Source organism: Lonchura striata, chromosome 1 (assembly GCF_050655825.1).
Source record: "Lonchura striata isolate lonStrDom1 chromosome 1, ASM5065582v1, whole genome shotgun sequence".
Taxonomy (NCBI): Eukaryota; Metazoa; Chordata; class Aves; order Passeriformes; family Estrildidae; genus Lonchura; species Lonchura striata.
Genome location: NC_140703.1, coordinates 88083821 through 88104676, shown reverse-complemented (window position 1 = coordinate 88104676; position 20856 = coordinate 88083821). Strand labels below are relative to the sequence as shown.

The 20856-nt window shown below is 39.4% G+C and overlaps 1 protein-coding gene across 14 annotated transcripts in view; it reads left to right on the top strand.

Moving 5' to 3' along the window:
• CRACDL (CRACD like) overlaps positions 1 to 20856 on the top strand; it is a 61963-nt gene that overhangs the window by 26035 nt on the left and 15072 nt on the right. For 8 of the 14 annotated variants that reach the window (XM_085557840.1, XM_085557835.1, XM_085557875.1 and 5 more), the window contains 6 exons: positions 10809 to 10885; positions 11814 to 11976; positions 14942 to 15077; positions 15443 to 15607; positions 16222 to 16290; positions 19454 to 19681. In XM_085557840.1, the coding sequence (XP_085413966.1) occupies positions 10819 to 10885; positions 11814 to 11976; positions 14942 to 15077; positions 15443 to 15607; positions 16222 to 16290; positions 19454 to 19681 (828 nt within the window). In that variant the 5' untranslated portion in view covers positions 10809 to 10818. The remainder of the gene's footprint in view (positions 1 to 10808; positions 10886 to 11813; positions 11977 to 14941; positions 15078 to 15442; positions 15608 to 16221; positions 16291 to 19453; positions 19682 to 20856) is intronic. The other 6 variants (XM_031504052.3, XM_085557852.1, XM_085557842.1 and 3 more) reach the window with 2 other exon arrangements.

Here is a 20856-nt window from a genome sequence, read left to right as displayed (position 1 = left end):
TTTCCATTTGCTCATCTCCTTGCTTTGGAGCACAGTGTGGTTTGGAGCATAGACCTGCAAGTAAATGAGATAAGAGCTACAGAAAAATATTTCCTCTCTTTCAAATATAAAGAAGAATTACATCCTGAATAGATATTAAGAATGAAAATTTACAGGTTCATGTCATGAAGGGAATAAATGACAAATAATTATGGCTCTTACATTGGTGAAGTCCTGACTGTTTTCCTTATAGACTATGGAGAAAGGTTTCAAATGAAGAGGAAGAGACTCAGCCATGATGTTTATTGTGGCATGGACAGAAAGCAATCTTCTAGTCTTTTCTTTTTGTGTAGGAAATTATTTGGATTATGAAGTCCAACTTAACTGAACTCCTGAGACCTCTGAGGAAGTCATACATTACAGTGACTTTGTGTTAAAAATCTCATACTCTTTTTTCTAGAAATGATCTGAATGTTACTGGTATGAAGGAAAGATAAAGGAGTCCGTGGCTTATCTGTCTCCCATCAGAGCTCAAGAAAATAATTATCCTTTGAAGGCTGAGAGGGCCTGAATTAGTAAGAGTCAAAAGAGGCTAAATATGGTTCTTTCCAAATAAAAACATGCCACAAATTATCTTAGAGCAAGCCTTGTACAGCAGTAAAACACAAGACTGTTCAGCTTTGCATTTGACCTGTGGGGTTTAATGCAACAGGAATGTGGAATGTGTTTACAAGGTAGCGGTTATTGCTGAAATATGTGAATGCTGTTGCCTGGGGAAATTTCAGAGGATTGTGACTGTGCTGACAGTGGCTGTACCTCTTGGATGGACTGTGTGGATATTGGGGAGAAAACTGGCCTCAGAGTCTGCAATCTACAGAGAGAATGCAGGGCATGATGCCCCCCTTCCCCATCATGTCCCACTGCCATCCTGCACCTTCATCTGGATCTCATTCCATTCCTGCTGCTCCTTCGTGCCAGGATGACCCAGGAGTGTGACCTGGTCCTTTGCTGGAGACATGGCTTCTTGTTATCCCTGCATCCGAGGGGACTCCAGGTTAGCACACGGCTGCAGCCGGTTCAGCAGAGTGGTCTGGGCTGGAACAAGGTAGAGCTGAGGGCTGAGAGCCCCTGATGGCACCTTTCATGAGCAGGTCCTGGAAATCAGCCTGCTTATGTTCTGGCTAGACTCAGCTGGTAGGCTGGTGTATCTCTGCATGGAAGGACTCAGGCTTCTCCTAGAAATATCTATTTCATTCTCTTTGTATTTCCAACTTTCTTTTTTATTCTCTCTATTTTAAATGTACAATATTAAGACTATTCTGCACATGGTTCATAGATGATTTCAATAATTATTTCATCCTTCCAGCACAGGAATTCCCAAGGAAATTGGTAAAGCCCAGCTTAATCCCTTTATTTCTTTCACTTTCCTTTTTACTAAAGTTTGCCTAATTTTCATAACAATAATGGCAAAATATTTAGAAAGAGGCCTAGGATATAACTATATTTTGTATTCAGTTGAAACCAACATTTTTAAAGATTTTTCATTAACTTTTAAAAAATTTCATAAAACTGTTGAAATTACACTGTTGACTATACCACACATTATGGACCTGTAAAATTTGAGCCAAATTCAGCTCTAGATGTTAGCAGTTGATCTCTGTATCTGGTTAACTTGGCCCACTGAGTCACCATCAGAATAGCAGATAAAGCTGAACAAGGATCTCATTCCAGGTACTGCTAAACACTTTCTGCATCTTAAACTCCCATTAACCTCTGCACTCTACAAGAGCACCCTTACATTAGATTAACTGATGGGGCAGCAGGTGTCAGTGAGCTATTGCTCAGGGCTTGCTGTGCTTACAGGGGAGACTTACTCTTTCTTCACCACAAGGAAAGTGTGTCTATGCAGATGATTAGACAATTTATTGTATTAATGGTTCCAAAAAAACAAAGAGGGATCAATGCCCTGTTATGTTTCCATGAATTTAAAGGTGCTGAGACCTTATAACACTGTTGCTACTTCTACTCATTCTGAATACCAAAGACCTGATATAATTATTTTTTGTGAAATAGCTTCTGGAATGTTCCCAGTACTGAATTCAACAGTAATTTCAATTGCAATATGTAGAATCAAATGTAATTTTGTTCTAACTAAAGAAAGGCCTTTTACTTTATTTTCTCTTTTGCTTTTTCAAAGAAGCACAGTGAAATTTTAATACTTCACTTGACAGACACTTGACTCTGAGTGATGTTAGCCTGCTGTTCTAAAAAAGTATGACCTTCTTCAGAACATTATTAGCAACATACTCTATGTAAACACTCAATATTATTTAAATTAAAAATACAGATTGTGCTTCTATGAGTAGAAATGGCTGGTACAAACCTAAAAGTCTGGTAGTGTGCTGAGCTGTTTGTGCTCATAAATATAGCAGAGGATCTCTGGTATGAAGCTAGCTAGGGGAGATCTTGTGTTTATGTATAAAACAGCTATGTCTTTATTATCCCTAAATGCTGAGGAAGAAGGAGAGCCAATGTGCCAATGTGGCTTTTTTACTTTAACAGTTCTCTTTATAATCATGCTTTCCATGTTGGTGGAATAAATCTCTTGGACCCTCTATTAAATCACAAAAAGTAAAAGACCGGAAGCAAGAAAGAAGGATTAGTGCATAGGAATATGACATTTCACATGAGTTTGCTTTATTCTTTTGCCCATGCAGGCTCCTCCCCCCGCCTCCCTTCCTGTAATTCTTTTATATGGTTGTTTGTTTCCTTTAGTTTTGGTTTGTTGGGTTTTTTTGTTTAAAGAAGCTAAGGCTTTTCCAATGAAAAAGTATGACCTTTTTGAAGGTGTATATCCTCAAGTTACCAGGCTTTATCAGGGAAGAAAGTTCCCTTCACCCTTCTGGAACAGCTAATTCCCTTCACTATCCAGGACACCAGACTGGGCAGTCTGACCTCTTTTGTTTGTGTTTTCTGTAGCAATATAGTGTTTTAAAAAATAAAAATCGCACTCCTCACAAGCTGCTTGGGAGGAAAGTTTATCTTATGGAGTATTTCCCACCTCTCTCAGAAATGCTGAGGGAAGGAAGGACTATTAATTCTTAGGAGGGAGAAAAGAGGTAGAAAAAGAAGGTTTTTACCTCTCCCTCCCATCTCTTGGAAATGCACTGTGCTTGTAATAGAGAAAGGAATGTGCTCTTGGCAGGGGCATGGCAGAAAGGCTGATGAGAATCTGCACAGCGTTTGGAATAGCAGGGGCAGATGCATCAGAGGGTAATTTGGGCTGGTTAGACAAAGGAAAATACACACTGCCCAACAGCAGTGGAAGACTGAAAACAACTGAATGCCCAGAAAACTCTTCAAGGATTCAAGAAGAGTTCTCTCTTTTGGCTCCTAAAGCCTCACCTGCTATTCATGGCAGGCTGTGTGCTGTTCGCACAAAGACTTGGGCTTGAAGTCCATGCAGCAAACTCTATCCTATCTCCCCTGTCCAGTCTTCCTTTTAGCAGGTACTTTTTTACATGTCATCCCCTGATGTCTCTTCTCAATGATCACAGAGACATCCAGCACCACCTTATGTTTACATTGTATGCAACAGGAATTTGAGTGATAGATGCAAGTACTGCAAAGGCAAGGGCTGATGCAAAGGGGCAGCAGTGTGTCAATACTTACACATTGCTGGTCCTTGTCGCACAGCTTGGTATTCTTCCACCTCCACCCATGCTGGAGGTGGAATAGCAAACTTGGGTGCAAACAGCAGCATTGGAAGAGATATGTGCTGGTGCAACTGACTTTTATTAGTTATTTCTGAGAGAAAGGGCAAATCATCCACAGCTAGCTCTATTCATTATGACAGTGAGTGGGAAGAGGATTAGAGGATCCTGAACTGGCAGAATTTTAAAAGAGAAGGAGATTGACTTTATGTTCAGGATGTGTGTTCTCACCTGGATGCTGGCCTAGGACTTGTGCAGCCATGGAGAGGATGCTGTTAGCAAAGACGTTTGAGCCAGACTTGCTCTGAGCACAAGGAGTGGTTCATAGGTTCTCACCACACCAGTGTGGTTGTGCAATATGCAAATTATCTTTTAACATAAGAGCATGCTACAAACATTGCATTAGCTGGAGATAAATGTTAGCCACAAGCAAGGAAACAAAACCTTTTATTATCCAATAATGCAGATAAGAAAAGATGGGTAAAGTGTACCAGCTTCAGTGCAAGACAGACGAAAATGGATGGCAAACTGTCCTTTAGACAGCCAATAATTTGTCAAAATACCATGTTTTGTTGATGTTCTCATGGACATCAGTCAGTGTCAAGTGCTAACAGCAAAGAACACATGAAGTCATAGACATAGCAAAGTAATACTTTTTGGTTAGAGATACACACCATTTGAACAAAATGGAAGGAGATGATTGCCCAATTTTGAAAACAAAAGGCAAAGTTGCAAACAAAAAGTGAAAGGGTGTTTTTCTTCCTGGTTTGGCATGAAGTTTATTTTTGATATTTTATTTAGGCTTGGTAGTACAAACCAGTGCAGAAAATGTCTCAGAAAATGTCTTCTTTTCTCAGAAAATGTCTTCTCTGAGCTAAATTATTTTTAATAATTTACAAATTATGAGGATGCAGCTAGAATATGAACAGATACTGTGGAGGTTCTGACATATGGTAGAAAGGCAGAATGACCATTCAGTCCCAGTGCTGGCACTCTGGATAAAGCTTCTAGGATGGCTGTGTATATAAGCATGCACTCAGGTGCATTTATTCCCTTCATTTAAAAATTTGAGGCCAAATTAAAAATGAAAAGTGAAACTCCTTTGACCTAAGGAGAGGTCTGAAGCAGGAAAATGTATGGCTTTGGAAATGGTGTTGCAGTTGTTATGAAATTCTCCTTTTTATGAGCTTTTTGGATGTGTTTATACAGATTAATGAGATTCCCAGACACCTGCACCTCACTCATGTGGACACTCCTAATACCTGGGCTCATATGTGCTGTGCTAGCTGACGGGGGAGCACTTTGCTATGCTTTTTAGACCTCCTCTTGCAGGTTATTTATCTTACAAAGAAAAGCTCAAAGTGATGGCTGCCCTTTGGAAGTGATTTTATAATTGGACATACTGTGAGAGATTTAGTTTGGGCTAGGCTCAAGCATTATCACTTGGGAGCACTGAAAGTTGTCTGAGAGTTTGAAAGGAGTGGACAGTGCTCTCTGTAAGCCGGAGGAGGTCTGAGCAGAGAGGTGTGTTGAACAGCAGGGTTTCTTGATCTGTGTGAATACCTGCCTGCTGCCCTACACTTCTTTCTGCCGCACCCTGCACAATGTTTTCAGTGCAATGTCTCCCCTGGCTGCAGACAAAGCTTTGCTTGGGAGGCAGGTGATCACAACACACTTTTGGACCTGCGCTATGCCAAGGCAGGGCACCCTGGGGCAGTGCCCAGGTGGTGCTCTTGCTGATGCACATGCCAAAGAGCTGGACTGCCTCCAGGGATGTGAAAACACTGCTGATGTGCCTGGGATGGCAGAAGACCATGGCAGGCACTCTGGGCTTGCTCCCTCAGGAAACTGTGACCTGTCCCATTTCTGCAGTCCAAGTGACAGGGGAAGAGGCTGTGTGGCCTCTGGATGATGCCTTTATTTCAGGTCTGAGTCCTCAGAGAGTGGGAGGATGAGAAAAGGCTGCCTCAGTCTTTGCTCCTGGCACTTAGGATGGTTTTGCGCTGGTTACTCCCTCAGCTAGAGGAGTATCTCTGAGTGTTTGGGTTTTCTTTATATCCTCAGAATCCCTGCTTTATTTTCTTCTTCCCCCCATCCCCCTGCTCAGATCTTCAAGGCTGTATAATACCAGTAGGAATGTTAGTGTATATTGTGATGTTCTGAGAGAAGAGCAGCTCTTCATCTCATGTGAAATAATTTCCCTAAATTCAGATTTTTTAACTCCCCATGTTTCTACTAGAAAATGGATATTATTATACAAAAGAGAAGTGAAAGGTGTAAATTGCTGTTGGTTTTTGGATAAACACTTTTGAGCGTACTGGCATTTGGAAGGGATAAAAAGGGAAATAAAAACCTGTTGTGCTGCTATATTCCATCTCTATTCTCTGCAGTGGAATAGTCTCAGATATATTTCTTGTATCACAGCTTATCAAGAAAGGACCTAGGAAGGAAGAAGGAAAGTGAAAAAAAGTCCAATATAGCAAAAATACTGTTATAAACAGGTAATATTTATAAATTTGTCATTAGACATTATATTTGGCTTATAAAAGCTCATAATGAATTGATAAACCAAGTATCTCTGGTGTTCCACTGTGAAAAGAACCACACATACAATGTGGAAAGAAAAGGAGGAAGAGGGTGTGACTGCCAGTAGTGTGGTAAATTTTGCCCTTGGCTAACAAGGGAGAACCAATCCAGGTTGCTTCTTTAGGATGAAAATCTTGCTGAGTTTTCAGATCATGGATTGATTTAATTAAGTGATGGACTTCAGTAAATCCTTGGGGAAACTGGAAATGAGAAAGCTCAGCAGCCAAGCCTCTAGATCCAAGCATAAGTGCACAATGAATGCCACCCCTCCCATTGGGTGCCAAATACAGAGCTGCTGGATTTTGTCAGTATTTTGTTGCACAGCTCTTAAGCCTGTAAGCCATTATACATTTTGCACAAAGCTTTGAGGGTAAAAAAACCTGGCTCCAGAGCAAAAACTGCAATCTCTGTTTACATCAGGGAAAGGACAAGCAATTACAGTCATATCAAGGGTAAACTCTGGATTTTTTGTTTCTCCTCTTAAGTGTCATGTTTTAATCAAATCTTTCCTATGATGAATGTATTAATACTGTAGGGCTTGTTGCAGATGATGAGGAAAAGGTTGAAAGATTGAAAATCTGCCTAAAAATTCCATTAAAATACATTATACTGAAAGAAAAAGGGAAGATATAGATTGTATGGTTCTCTGAGTTTATACCTTTGGGAAAAAAATAGAATTATCTCCACAGGTAGCATTTAAAAGGAAACCCAGCTTCCCCCATGTTAATAAAAACAGCAGTAAATTTTAAGGTAGAAATTAATGTGATTGTCCACATCTAGGTTTGGTGAGACACTAAGGCAGGTAGTGCTTGGCTTGCAGAGCATCACAGAGGGATGTCTGGCAGCTGCTGGATGCTCAGCAAGGACCAATATTTCTTCACACGGTCTTGGGATATTGCTCCAATGCAAACCACCACTTGGCAAAGTGCTCAAGCAAGTAGCTAAGTGTCAGCTTTAGTGTTTGCTCAAAATCAGGGTTTGCTAAAAATGAATCTATTGACTTTTGAGTATTTTTCTGAAAACCTGAACACCAGCACACTGCCCAGAAGCATTTTACAAGTTCTTCCAGTCCTCTCTGTGGCCTGCTGATTCCCCTCCACCCCTTCTTGGGTTAAGGTAGCATGTATCCATTCATCCCTTGATGCAAACAAATCTCCCTTTGGTAATAGAAGGCACAAAACTCTTCCTGCATCCTTGGTATGGGGCGGGTGGCTGCACCTCGCTGCCCTTGTCATTGTGTGTGTTTGCACAACATAGTGACTGCTGCAAGGGCTGCTGTCACCTTGTCCTCTGTGTCAGCCACCACTGGCCTGGGACAGTCACACCAAACCCTGGGTTCAGGCTGGAAGCTTGTCTTTTGAACTGAAAACCAAATCCTTATAATGGCATGATGAGTTGAGAGACAGTGTTTATTAAAAACGTTACAGTCACCCCGCTGCAAACCCAGTATTGCTTACCTGACTCAAACTTACAGCATTTATTTACCATAATTTAAAATAACCATTGCCTTGCTGAGGGTAAAAGAGTCTCTGGGCTCCTGCACAGGAGGTTGAGGCCACTGGTATTTGTGCCCAGTGTCTCCTGCACCCCGGTGTCTCTGACCCACACTTTGGGTTGCTTTCTGCCTCACTCCAAAGTTATCTTACCTGGACAGCCTTCCTCCCTGCACACAGCCCCGGTCTCTTGGGCAGCTCTCCCACAGCAAGGCAGCCAGGTTTTTCCCCAGGTGACACTGAACTGTCTAGGGATGACTCTGGCAGCAGAGCTGTTACGGAAATTATACATGCCAGCCACAATAACTGGGTTCTGTTATGTTTCTGCTCAATCAATAAGCTGAAATACAGATTCCTCTGTAAAAGTATTTAAAAAGTACTTTTTTTAATAGCATTACAGCTTGAGTTGGGCATCTCTCAGGAAGGTCCTTAAACAAAGAAATCCCTGGATAAAGCAGTACATGGAAAAATAGTATCTTTCAAGCAATCTTTGTGTGTTTTGCTGGCAAGTAACAAATTGTTTACATACTGGACAAATTTAGAACCCCCAGGAAATATAGTATCTTTCTGATTTTCTCTTTGTCACTCTGACAAGTGATCCTTAAAATAGTTGCAGATGTCAGAAGCCGCTGGATCCACAAATACACTTGCTACTATATTTTAATATAATAAATAATAATAAAATATTATTAAGAGTCTGGAGAGTCATTTTGTTGAGCCCTGTAGCTCAGCAGTACCACTACAGTATTTTGTAGTAGTCATTATATCTTACTCTGGTCTCTGTCTCCATTCCTGTACTTTAATTCCATTTACTCATCTCCTCACAAGCTCTAATCACACTTTGGGAGTTATCTCTCTCTGATTATAACAATCCAAACCAGGATCAATCTTAGGCCAGACAGCAAACTTCCCCTTGCCAGTAGGTCAACTCCACATGTTTTTTTCAATTGTTTCAGTGGATCATGCTAATCTTTGCATGCATTATGGTGGAACTAACTTTTTTTTTTTAATTGGTTTTATTCTCTAGAAATTTGGCTGCTAAGGTTTGGGACAGGAACATAATTCTGGTTTGTCAGGAATATAAGATACTATCCGATTGAATTTTGCCAGAGGGAACATGTTTATTCTTGCATGCATGTTTTCACCAAACATTGTCACTGTGGCTTTGCTATTGAGAACTAGGGAAGTATGGCATACAAACATTTGGATAAAAAATAATATACCTCACCTGACTGCAGCTGAATGCAGCAGGCTGATGCCAATGAACCACAGATGGGCATGTGAATTATGTCATCCACAATTTATACAGAAACTGTAGACTCCCACTTCTGGATGTGTGTAGCTTATAGATGCTACAGGGCATGCATAAAGCAGCTGAAGCTTTAAAGGTATTGATTTACATTCCTGCCATTGCTACTGCAACGTGACAGCAGGAATCTGAGACACCCTCTTTAACAATTGACTAGGTGTGCCACAGCCCACTATACATATTTATCTGTCACCTCCCAGTGGACATTTACTTTAAAAATAAAGGTATCCTAGAATCATATAATTGTTTGTGTTGAAATGGACCTTAAAGAACACCTAGTTCCAACCTCCCTTCCATAGGCAGGGACACCTTCCACTCAACTAGGTTGCTCAAAGCCCCATCCAGCCTGATCTTGTACACTTCCAGGGGTGAGGTATCCACAGCTTCTCTGGGCAACCTGTTCCCAGTGCTTCACCACCCTCATCCATTTTTTTTTTCCCCCCTAGGGTAAATTTCTTATTAATTCTCCATACTTCAGGCAGATGCCCTTGACCAAAAGTTGCTCACCCTCATGTTTGTGTGAACTTTGATTTAGTACCCAGTGGGTGGTGGCAGGGGGTGTTTCACACCCAAGCTGTGGGTCTGACTGGTGCAGCAGCCCTGGAGCTGCCAGGCAGTCAGGTGCCTTTGCTATAATCCTGCAGCCCTGCACTGTGGCTCAGCTCAAGTGGCTGCAGATGGCTCAGGTGATGTGTTGTGTTTTAGATTTGAGTAATAAAGGTTTCATTTCCATTTCACCAGCTTGTTGGATCTACAAGTCTTATTCCTTAAGTCTCCCAGTACTACAGTGGATCAAACTAGCCACAGTCTACTCACTCCAGGTTGTGGCAATCTACCACCATTACAGCCCAAAGAGTGACTCTACGGCATTCAACTCACTATCCAGTCAGTGGCATACATGACTTTATTCTCACTTGACCATGAAATTATGGCTCTCCAGATGAAGAAAAGAGAGTACAAACAGATTACTGCGCAAAAAATAGAATTTAAATTACAGATCTAATGTCTTCAGGCTTTGGACACGGAGTTTGCAATTATTTTTTAGTTTAGGAAACTTAATAAGCAAAGTAATACTTTGCTTCCAAAAAGTAAAGAAAAGAGAAGAAAATAAGAAAATCCATTGTTTTATTTTTACTTGGATTTCTCTGTTACTATTTCTCCTTAATTCTGTTATCTATCCAAAAAGAAAGGAATGGGAAGAATCACTACCTTTCCCCAAGTTTTTTTAGAAAGAAAAACCACAATCTGTAGAATACTTCAAGTTCAATATAAGTAAGGGGAAAATACATGGGATTCTCTACTATTGTTACTGGTACACTTGCTTAAATGCTGTAATTTTGTCGTTTTGTCTCTGGTCCTAAATGGGCTGAGAAAGGGAGAATCAAAGATGCCCACATCCCCTGATACATATTTTTAGAAGCATCGGCTAAACTGTCATGTACTGTTGTCTTCTGAAAGTGGAAATAGTCTGTGTAATCTATTATAACTCTCTAGAGCCTAATAGGTACCAGATGGGATATTTTTATATATTATGTACATTTAATGCATATTTATATATAATGTACACATACATGTTTAAACATCTATGGAGACTTATATAAGCATACATGTAATATTCTATTATATATATATTTATATTTTAGCAACTTGCTGTATGTATGTGTACACATATATAGTAAAGTACTGTTATTTTGTTGGTACAGCTAACACTTTTTGTACCACCTTTAGTGATTGCCACATGAGTTCCTCAAGGACAATGGACCCTAGGATGAGAGATGCTGAAGGAGATGGAGAGGACAATTCAGGTATAATTTGTCCCTTCCCTGGTGAATGAAAAGTGCTGTGACTTCTTGAGCTTCTATGGCTTAGCTCTATTATAGAAGCCAATTTGTTTGTTTAGAGAATGCATTCTGCCTTTCTCTTCACCGTTTTCCAAGAGCTGTTACATGTTTTCAGCATTTTCAGAGGCTTGAAATAAGATTTTTATAGCATCTTGTGACCAGGCTAACTTTTTTACCCAACAAGATGCCTCGTGGTACTGTCATGTCAACTTAAACAGGCCAGGCACAAGTTGTTGGAATTCTTGTGGAAAACACTGATTTAATTTGAAATAGTTTCCTTCACAGAGCTGCAACTGATCCTAATTTAGGTCTTTCCTCACTGAGCAGACTAGAATTGCTTTTCAAGATTATTGCTTTATCCTTAGATGAATACTTTGTGATCCATTGAATCTTGTAATCAGCATTAAAAATATTCTCGAAGTATTATAAACATTTTAAAATCATTAGCCTCCCAACACTGTGCATTCACCTATATATGCCTTTTCTATGTTTAAATTGGTTTTGGTAGCATTGCTCTTATCATCACTTATTAGCTTGCTGAACAAAGGCAGTGGGTTTCCAAGTAATAATTTCTTTTTCATATCCCAAGCAGTTAAGACAAAATTTTTCCTTTACAGTTTAATTACCTCAAGAGGCAAGTAGAAACTCTATTAGGAGTGATCCTACACCATTGGTTACTTCTTGTGTCTCATAAACATTGTAATCCATTCTCCAAGATAACACTAATTTCATGCTATCCATAGAGTCTTGAAAGACATTGATGCAACAGTGGACTGTGTTACATTTTCCAGGAAAAAATCCACTTATGCAAAGAAATTATAAAGAAATGTTATTTTTCAAAAATTTGCACATGCTTCTGGTTTATGTTTCTTCATTATGTTTCTTCACTTAGGAAAGAAAAAATCTAAGTTCAAATCTTTCAAAAAGTTTTTTGGTAAAAAGAAAAGGAAAGAGACATCTTCTGTGACCAGCAGTCTGAAGTTGTGCCAGTCAACAAATGATGTCGCAGCCTCTCATGACATGCGCACTAGTTATGATTCTGAAGATGAACTTGAGTAAGTCTTTAGACTCTATTTGGTAAACAAATACAAAATTTTACAATGTCTGTAGATTAAAGACACCCCAAAATTGCCTCCTCACCTTGTTCATAATGCTGTATTTTCAAACAGCTGCTTTTCCCAAGAAAGTACAAATTAAAATGGTTGATGCAAGGCTAATCAGAAGGGAATTGTGTGGGGTGTAGCAAGAAATATTAATGAAAAAAGCTTTCATTTAATCATAAATAAGCCTTGGGTTAGAATGTAATTCCCATCTTCAAAAATGAATTAGATAATTGGTTTATATCCTACCAGGATTGTCTGTTGCCCCTAAAATGTAACTAGTAAGGATTGTTAGAGAAAGTCAGATGACTAACCATTTATGCCAGGGTTTGAAAGCAAGGAAGGAGTAATTGGATGACTGTGACTGAAATAAGGAGGAACCAGAGGCTCTGAAGCATTTTTTTTCCTCTGTATCCATGGGATTCATCTGACCAAAGGAAAAATGTCTGCATTTGAGTTCTAGAACCACAGACTCATAGAATGGTTTGAGTTGGAAGGGTCTTTAGAGATCATCCAGTTCCAGCCTCTCCACCATGGACAGGGACTGTTACCTACCAGCTGCATTTTATAATCGGAGAGAAGTCAGCATTACTAATGAAGACTGTACCACCCTTATGCATGAAATAGGCTCTGGAGGTGGCTATATCTCCCCACTGAATGTAAACAGGAGCCTGGGATAACCACCTCCAGTGTAAACGGCTGCAATTTGATGTCTGAGGTTAGACTAGATGAGTCCCATCCTGTGTACTTCTTTGCCTCAGATAACCCTGCCTTCATGTTACCCACTATGAAAAGTAACCAAGAGGAAGCCAATCCAAACATTGAGATATGTCTCTGGACAGAGAGGTGGACTGAAGAGCCCCTTCGATAACTAAAAAGCAAGTCTTTGCATTGGTGTATGCTGTGCCTCTCAGAACAAGCCTCCTGGTCCTCAAGCGAGGGCTGCTGCTGTGCCCAGGAATGGGAAAGGAAATTATCCTGGCCATTTAAAACGACATTATTCGATGTGGCCACCAGGCAGCGCCAAACAACCAGAAGAAATTACTAGCAATTTTTTTTTTCTTTTTTGATGGTTTTGTATTTTTCTTTTCCTTTTTGCTTTCATGGCATTGGCAATAGTAATATTAGTTAGTTGAGCTTGAAGCCCTTGGAGTTCTGGGCTGACAGCACCAGGTGGTGTGAGGTGCTGTTGTTCGACAATTTATTACATCTTGTAAGACATGGATGGTAAGATTTTTATTTCCCCTGTGTGTGGCTTAACAAGGTCATGTCTGAGTGGGTGCTGTCTGTGGCTGTTCTGGCTATATTCTTGTGCTGTAACCTGAAACGTTGTTACACTATTGTTTTTTTAATATTTTAGACAGACAAAGACCAGGAAATTATTTGAAAGGAAGGAAAATTAATTTGAACACTTTTAATCTGAGGAGACATGCAGGGTACCTCCATTATGTGTCTGGAAGGGATGCATCTGCTAGAAAGAGGAAATGAGGATGGAATGCTGGGATAATGTGCCCATGCAGCAACACTGCCTGTGTTGCTGCCTTCCTTGTTGAGTGCTGGTGCATGGGGCACCCCTGCAGCCCTGACTGGCACCTACTCTGCAAATTGCTATAGATCTGTCTGACCTTGGATGCATTACAGAGATCACATTTGCACTCAGATGAATTGTTCTTCTAATGTCTCTAATGCATTAAGCAGAAGTAGCAGGCTTTCCTTCCTTCTGCAGCAAGAATGTTAGATCAACTCTTTCCTGCTATTGTTTTATCAAATTTATTTATAGCAGCCACTATGAGGAAAATGTTACTGTCTGTCATGATTGTTTATGTTTCTTCAATGTCCCTATGACAGTATCTAGGATCCAGAAATACAGTTCTTTTTTCTTTTCTGCACAATTCATGTGATAGTTACATAAACCCAAACAATTATCTATTCTGCACTCATTTACCATTTCATAGCTCCCTGATTTAAAAATTTTGAAACAGGTACTCTTAAAAAATACTGTGTGCACACATTTCTTGTTCCTTCTCAGTAAGGGTATGAGCTAAGCTGAGGAAAATGAGCACAAGAAACCTCCTAGCAGGTAGCTGTCTGTATGTGGGCCTCCTCTACCATTCCCATGAGGAAGCAAGGTGCTCACACCCCACATGCACCACTTCAAAAAGAAGTTACATCACATATATGTCAGAAGTAGGAAAGAGAATATGAGAGAAACTGGCCACAAAGCATCTCCTACTTCCCCAGCTAGGCCACAAAGCTTGTCAATGAAAAAATGTGTCCCAAAGGCTCATAAGAGAAAATTCAATGGACCTTGATCTAGAGCACAGCACCTTTTAAGGATTTATGCAAAGGATTCCATGAGAGGATGAAATTTATGCATCCATAAATGTATGCATCCGTACATTGCCTGAAATGTTTTTTGCTAATGATCTATGTGGCAGAAATATATTAAATGCTGTACCACATTTAGATAGTAAAGGTCCTTATTGTTCCTATGGCAATGGTCACTTATTTGCAAGACATGGTCTTACATTAGCAAGAAGTCTCAGTACAGACTCATTTATATGAATTCCATTTTGCACCTGGGCTTGCCTGTGGTACTGTGACACCACCCAGCTGCTGGCTTCCACTCAAGGGGCAGTAGCTTTTTCCATAAGACATAACTCATCTTCTGGGGTTAAACTGTCTTTAACCTTGATTCAGTTTGTTAACCTGACAGATAACAGCATTTACAATTTTTTGTCTGGTTGTTTTTAAAGGTATTACTTAGGTTATCCTGAATGGCTGTATCCATGGGGAAGTCTGGAATCTTGTTTGTGATGCTGTACATCCCTGTCTCCCATTCCACATTCAGTAGACCCCTTGAGTTAAGAGAAATGGCAAGAAGTTTGCATGTTTTCACTCATTTGTTATATTATTCTAGGACACATAAAGGCATTATGGGAAGCAGAGCTCTATCACATGATAGCATTTTCATCCTTGAGACTGGGCAAGAGGCTGCAAGGCCAGTAAGAGTGTTTTCTCAAGAAAACATTTCTGATCGGATTAGAGCTTTACAGGTAATTTAGACAGTATAATTTTTTTTTCAAATGCACGAGATGGAATGTCTTTCCAGGCTTGATTTTTTTTATAGTATTTGTGGTTGAATGTTTGATTAGTAAGTAATGTCTGTCTGGAGTTTACATCAAATGTTGCATTTGTTAATTAGACAGCAGTATCCCATTTTGGTTCTACATAAATGATAGCTGAAAAATGGGTAGTTTATTTGGTTCCCTAAGAGAATGTGTAAAGTCAGATGTCTTGTGGCCTGGATCATTCAGTTGTGAAGTTAAAATAATGGTAACTCATTGACCCCAGCTAACAAAATGTCCTGGGGAAACCTCTATCACTATCACAAGCTAATGTATTTTATGCCATGCTGAAGCTGAAACTCCAGCCTACCATGAAATTGGGACCTCCACCTCCATTTGGACTTCATGCAAAGCGAACAGAGGATACCGGGACCAGTTCTGAAGATGATGGATTACCCAGGAGCCCTCCAGAAATGTCTTTGCTTCATGAAAGCCTAAGCTCAGGCATGAGAACAAAAGTAAGTAGTTCCAGTGTTGACAAAAATGAATGTTTAATAACTTGTTTTACCTATATGTGGATGGCAGAATAAAGTATTTGGTTTTACGTATCCCTATTTTACCTCTGAGCAATTCAGAAATGCTTTACTTGAATTGGGAAAACTCTCTCTGTAAACAGCTACTTAGAATCTGTGTTCCTATTAAAACATAAATATCACACCAGAAAATGCAGAACTAGAAAGAAGAGTATGTGATTGTGTGCATGAATGGGAATGCTGTGTTTTTTATAGACTACAAAGAACTGCCAGGCATAAAAAAACAAGGCTGAAAAATCTGTATTCCCCCTTGTGTGTGTTGATAAGGGAACTCTCTAATGTTCTTCTAGGTTGCCATTGGGAAAAGAAACATAAAATAATCCGATTTTTCTTAAAGATAGTTTTCTTAGACATTATTTCATTCTTTATCTGCATGTCTTACACTTTATGTTTGCAGCGTCCTTGCTAATCCTTAAGATTGTAGAGAAAAACAACTTACATTGTCAGTACTTTTGTGCACTTTGTGTAGATGGTTTCTGCAATTATATCCACCTTGTTTGTCATCTTTTACTGAATCTCTTCCTCATTCCATCCCACAGTTCTCTGACTCTCACAAGCATCTTAGCTCTTTGAGTTTAGCTGGAACAGGCAGTGAAGAAGAAGAACAGGTAACTTCTGCCAAATGTATTAAGGGACAAATAATTACTCATAGTTTTTAAAAGAAATACTAAAAAAATGTATTTTGTTGCCTGTCTACTGCAGAAAAAACAACTTTGCATGCATGTAATTGCTTGCCTGTCTGTTTGTTGTTTAAATGTGTCTGTCTAACATAACAAACTATGATTATTTATCAACGTAATTCTGATGAAAAGACATCCCATTATTATCCCATTGATAATAATTAATGTCTCTAGAAAAGCTCATATCCTTTAGCAAACTCTATAGACATGATTTAATCTCCAAGCACAATCAACCAGATTTAGACACTGAAGTAGCGTCCATTTTTTCCAAGATGGGAAATTGCAGTAAAGGCTGCTTGAGTTACATGCAGGATAAGCAAGAAAGTTTATTGAAGAGATGGGAACAACTCTAGATCCTCTGAAACATGCCCAGACCCTGCTTTAAGTACAAAGTTACCTCACACTGACACAGAAAGTGTTTGCCTGATGATAGTGGCTGACATTGCTGCTTAGTCTGAGTTCAGCCTTCAGTGGGATTGTGGCTGTGAATTTTGCTGAAGTGATGTTTTTCAGAGCTCAACTATAGGCACATGGATGGCTTTCTTCAATCAGAATCCAGCCATTTTGTCTGATTAAAGGGCTGTTTTGGAAAGCTCTGGAGAGTCCCTTTTAGCTGTCTGTAGCTGCAGTTATGGTTGAAACAACACAGGGGGTAGAGGGAAGAGCATTTTCTAGGAATAGGAGGAAGGGTGGAGGGAAATTGCAGAAATGAAATAGAGAAATTAGTCCTGAGCTGACCATTTCTTGGTAATTATGCAAAATGTATTTCAGGACCAGCTGCAGCAGGGCTCAGCAAAGATTTCTGGCCTTACTTCTTAGATTCCACATGAAGTTGTTTGAAAATACTGCTTATATGCAGTGCAATTTTATTAGTCTTAAAATAAAAACAACAGAACTCATGAAGGAAGTATTTCTTGAAAGCTGTTATGGGCTCATTGTAATTGTGCCCAGCCCAGACACATGTTTGCTAAAAGAGGATTTATGTCTCCCTGTTGTTGCATTAACATTACTTTCTGACTCACTTGCTGACTCCTGAGTCGTGGCAGTGACTACACAGCTGTTTAGCTTTTTCCACATGCCCCATCATTTAGCTCAGAGTTCTCTTCAACCCATGCCAGTCTGAGAGTGCAGCCAGAATGCAGTTCCATCTAAAGTCTTTCCTCCCAAGCCACAGGATCTACTACCTGGCATTTTGGAGAAGTTAGCCCTGCTTCTAGAAGTCAGAGGAGACCAGTTCACAGGGCTGAGGAATTTTGCACAACCCAGTCCTGAGGTTTTGGGCAACAGTGACACCTTGCTGTGTCTTGGCAGCTTTTCTGGATTGAAGAAAGGAATCATAACTTTCTTGTCTGGGCTTGGGGATGGGGTTTCCTCCTGGCCCCCTACCTTGTGCCACCCAGCACGACCAGCTGAAGGATGACTGAGCCATGTGCACATGAGATTTGGAGAAAGGGGTCTGCCAGCTCTTTCCTTCTCCAGCAAGCTTTGTCAAAGCCAAGCTTTGTGGGACAAACAACTTCTTCAGCTGGCTCAGAGCTAGCATTCACTTAGGCTGCTGAAATTTAAATAAGAAATCAGATTTTGGATTTTTCTGGTGTAATGGCCAACACTGAGCACTGCCAAGGAGAAGACATGCAAAGTTCTCGAGGAAAAGCAGGAGCCAGAAGAAAGGCAGGCAAATAATGACACGCTTTGAAAGAGAACATATGCTGTGTTTTTATCATGGAGCTGAAATGTCAATGTATTCACTGTTAGGTACTAATATATAATGCAGCCACCTATTGGTTGTTGTACATTAGTCATGTTTGACTACTAGACTGCAGATATTGTAGAGTTAAAATTAATGAGAGCATCCATTATTCAGCATGTCTGAGCTACCTTCTTTTTCTTAGGTAGAAACTATTATTAGAAAGTGTGGATCCAGCCTCTGCTAAAATCAATGGGAGTTTTCCCCTTGACCATTGAGCAAGCTGTAGCAGACCCTCACTACACTACAGAGTATCTTCGGGCTGAAGTGCATATTGCAGATTTCTACTTGCAGAAATTGCTGATGCTTTTTCCCTTCCAAAATAAAATGTACACCAACCTGACCTGCCTTTCTCCCATCCAACTTCCTTAGTAAAATACCACTTCCAGAAATAGAGAAAGAAGAAGAAAGAAGAATGCCCACAGAAGAAAGCATGACAAAGGAGGAAATCTCCAAAGAAATGAACCAGAATTTCAAGCTTACAAAGGGAGTGCTGTCATGAGTTGTCAGAGGTCATGTTAATGCTGTGACAGAGAGTTTGGAAATACCATTTTTCCTATTTACAAAACTGAATCTGAAAGGAAGGAGGAACCCTTTTTAGAGTTTATTTATTTTTAATAAATTTTCCAGTGTTCTTTTTGCATCATCCCTGGAACTAGGGTAGTTTTTGTTGAAGCTCACAGGCAAGCTGAAAGTATGACACCCCTTGCAGCATTCAGGAGCTGTTTCTAGATGGGTTATTTGCCTCTAGTAGAAATTGTCCATCACTTCCTTCCCCAGAATAGTCTACTATTGAAACTTTACATTTCCTGTAAATGCAGATATAAATACATGAGGTAAAAATGCAAGCTGACTTAACTGTCAATGCCACTAATTCTTCATTTTTTTTGTCTTTGGGGGAGGGTATTGTGGAGTTGGAAGAACCTGTTGACATTCAGGAAGCTAAAGATGCTCAGCACCAGACAACTGTGGATAGTAGCCTTGACAAAGATGCTGGAGGACAGACCCAGAAGGGAAAATGGCCCTTTTTGTTCTGTAACTGAGTACTCTTCATAAATCTGTCTTCTAAAACATGCTGTCCATGTATTTGTGTTCTTTAGATGGGATTTGCTCCTTCCTACTGGACAGTAGATCATAATAGTCAAGTAACTAAAAATGCAGAATTGCTAACACAAGTACATCACATGCAACATTAGGAAATGCAATGCATTTTAAAGAAATGTCAAAAAGAAAAAGAGAAAAACTTAAAATGGTAATAAATATGCCTACCTATTTGTAGAATTGCTATTTTTGTGTCTTTGTTTCTTTGTTTGATTCTCCATTTGGGGATAATTTTTTTTTCAGGTTACACTGAGTTCTTCTAGATCTCGCTCTACAGACGGTCAGCTATTCACTAGGCATGGAAGTACCAAAACTGGGTCTCCCCAGACATCTGACAGTACCATCTCCCCTACAGCCAATTTTGACATTCCACCTGAGCTTTCTGCTTTCTTGGATAATTCTGCTGCTAAACATAAGCTTTTAATAAAACCACGGAACCAGAGATCCAGTAGAATGAGAAAATTTTCTCAGGTACATGTGAAAATAAACTGTCTCACTTTTGACACAAACCCAGAAAGCTCTTACTGGACTTTTTAGTTCAAACTCAGATATGATAAATGAAAGTGCATACTATTTTAAAAAGGCTATTAAAAAGTGTATAATATTTTTTAAAAAATCTTTTTTTCTAAACCATCCTAAACACAATTTATCTGATCCCTTGTCATATTTTCTGAAGGACATAGCTTAGTTTTTCTTCTTTCTTTCTTTTCTTTCTCTCTTTTAGCACTAAAGCTTTAAACTTTTACTACAGAATTTATACTTTACTGTTCATGGGTTTTTTGCAATGTTTTAAATACAGTAAAACCATTAATTTGGCTTGCTTACTACCAGAAATATTTTTCCCTCTGTCTCAAAATATTACTAGCTGATATTCTGTATTTCTCCAAATCTGTGAGTGACCTTTCAGCTTGGTAGAACACTGCTGTGAGCAGCACAATGATAAGGCCAGTTATTTAGAAAAACACATAAAGCAATAATTCAGCGATCAATCCTTCTTTTCCATTCTAACATTGTTACTAAAATATGATTGCTTTGTCCAGACTGCCTATAACTGCCAGCTGACTGAGCCCTTCTGGATTCCCACAGAGAGTGTTCACATGTTTTGATAAAACAATTTTTAATATTTTCTTGCCCCAGTCTGCCTGCGCTCCTTGCTTCTGGCTAACTGATATTTTCTGCTTTTATGTTCTTGTGTATATGGATTGTGAATGCAGGTGGCATTGCAACTGGGGTTTTTTTGCAATTGCATTTGCAAAACAAGAAATTGTAAGCACCTTAAAATATCTTCAAAGTGCAGGTTTTGTGTTCTTAGAATTAGGGCCTAGATCCAAAGTATATATTTACCCAACCAACTATGGGGAAACAGTGAGCTAATACAGGCACCATATGAAAAGGCGTATTCAGCAGCTCAGTACTGTGCTTTCAAATAATCCTGTATACTTAGCCAGTCCTCACATCAAGTTTAATCACAAGACCTCACAGATAACTACTTATGAATTTATAAACTTTTATAAACTATATATTAATTATATAAACTTTTATATTATTTTAAATTATATTAATTTATAAACTTTTATCAAATAGTTTAACTCTTGAAAGAAAAAGAAAACTTTGACACAAAGGAAGCAAGGCTGTAATGCTGTATG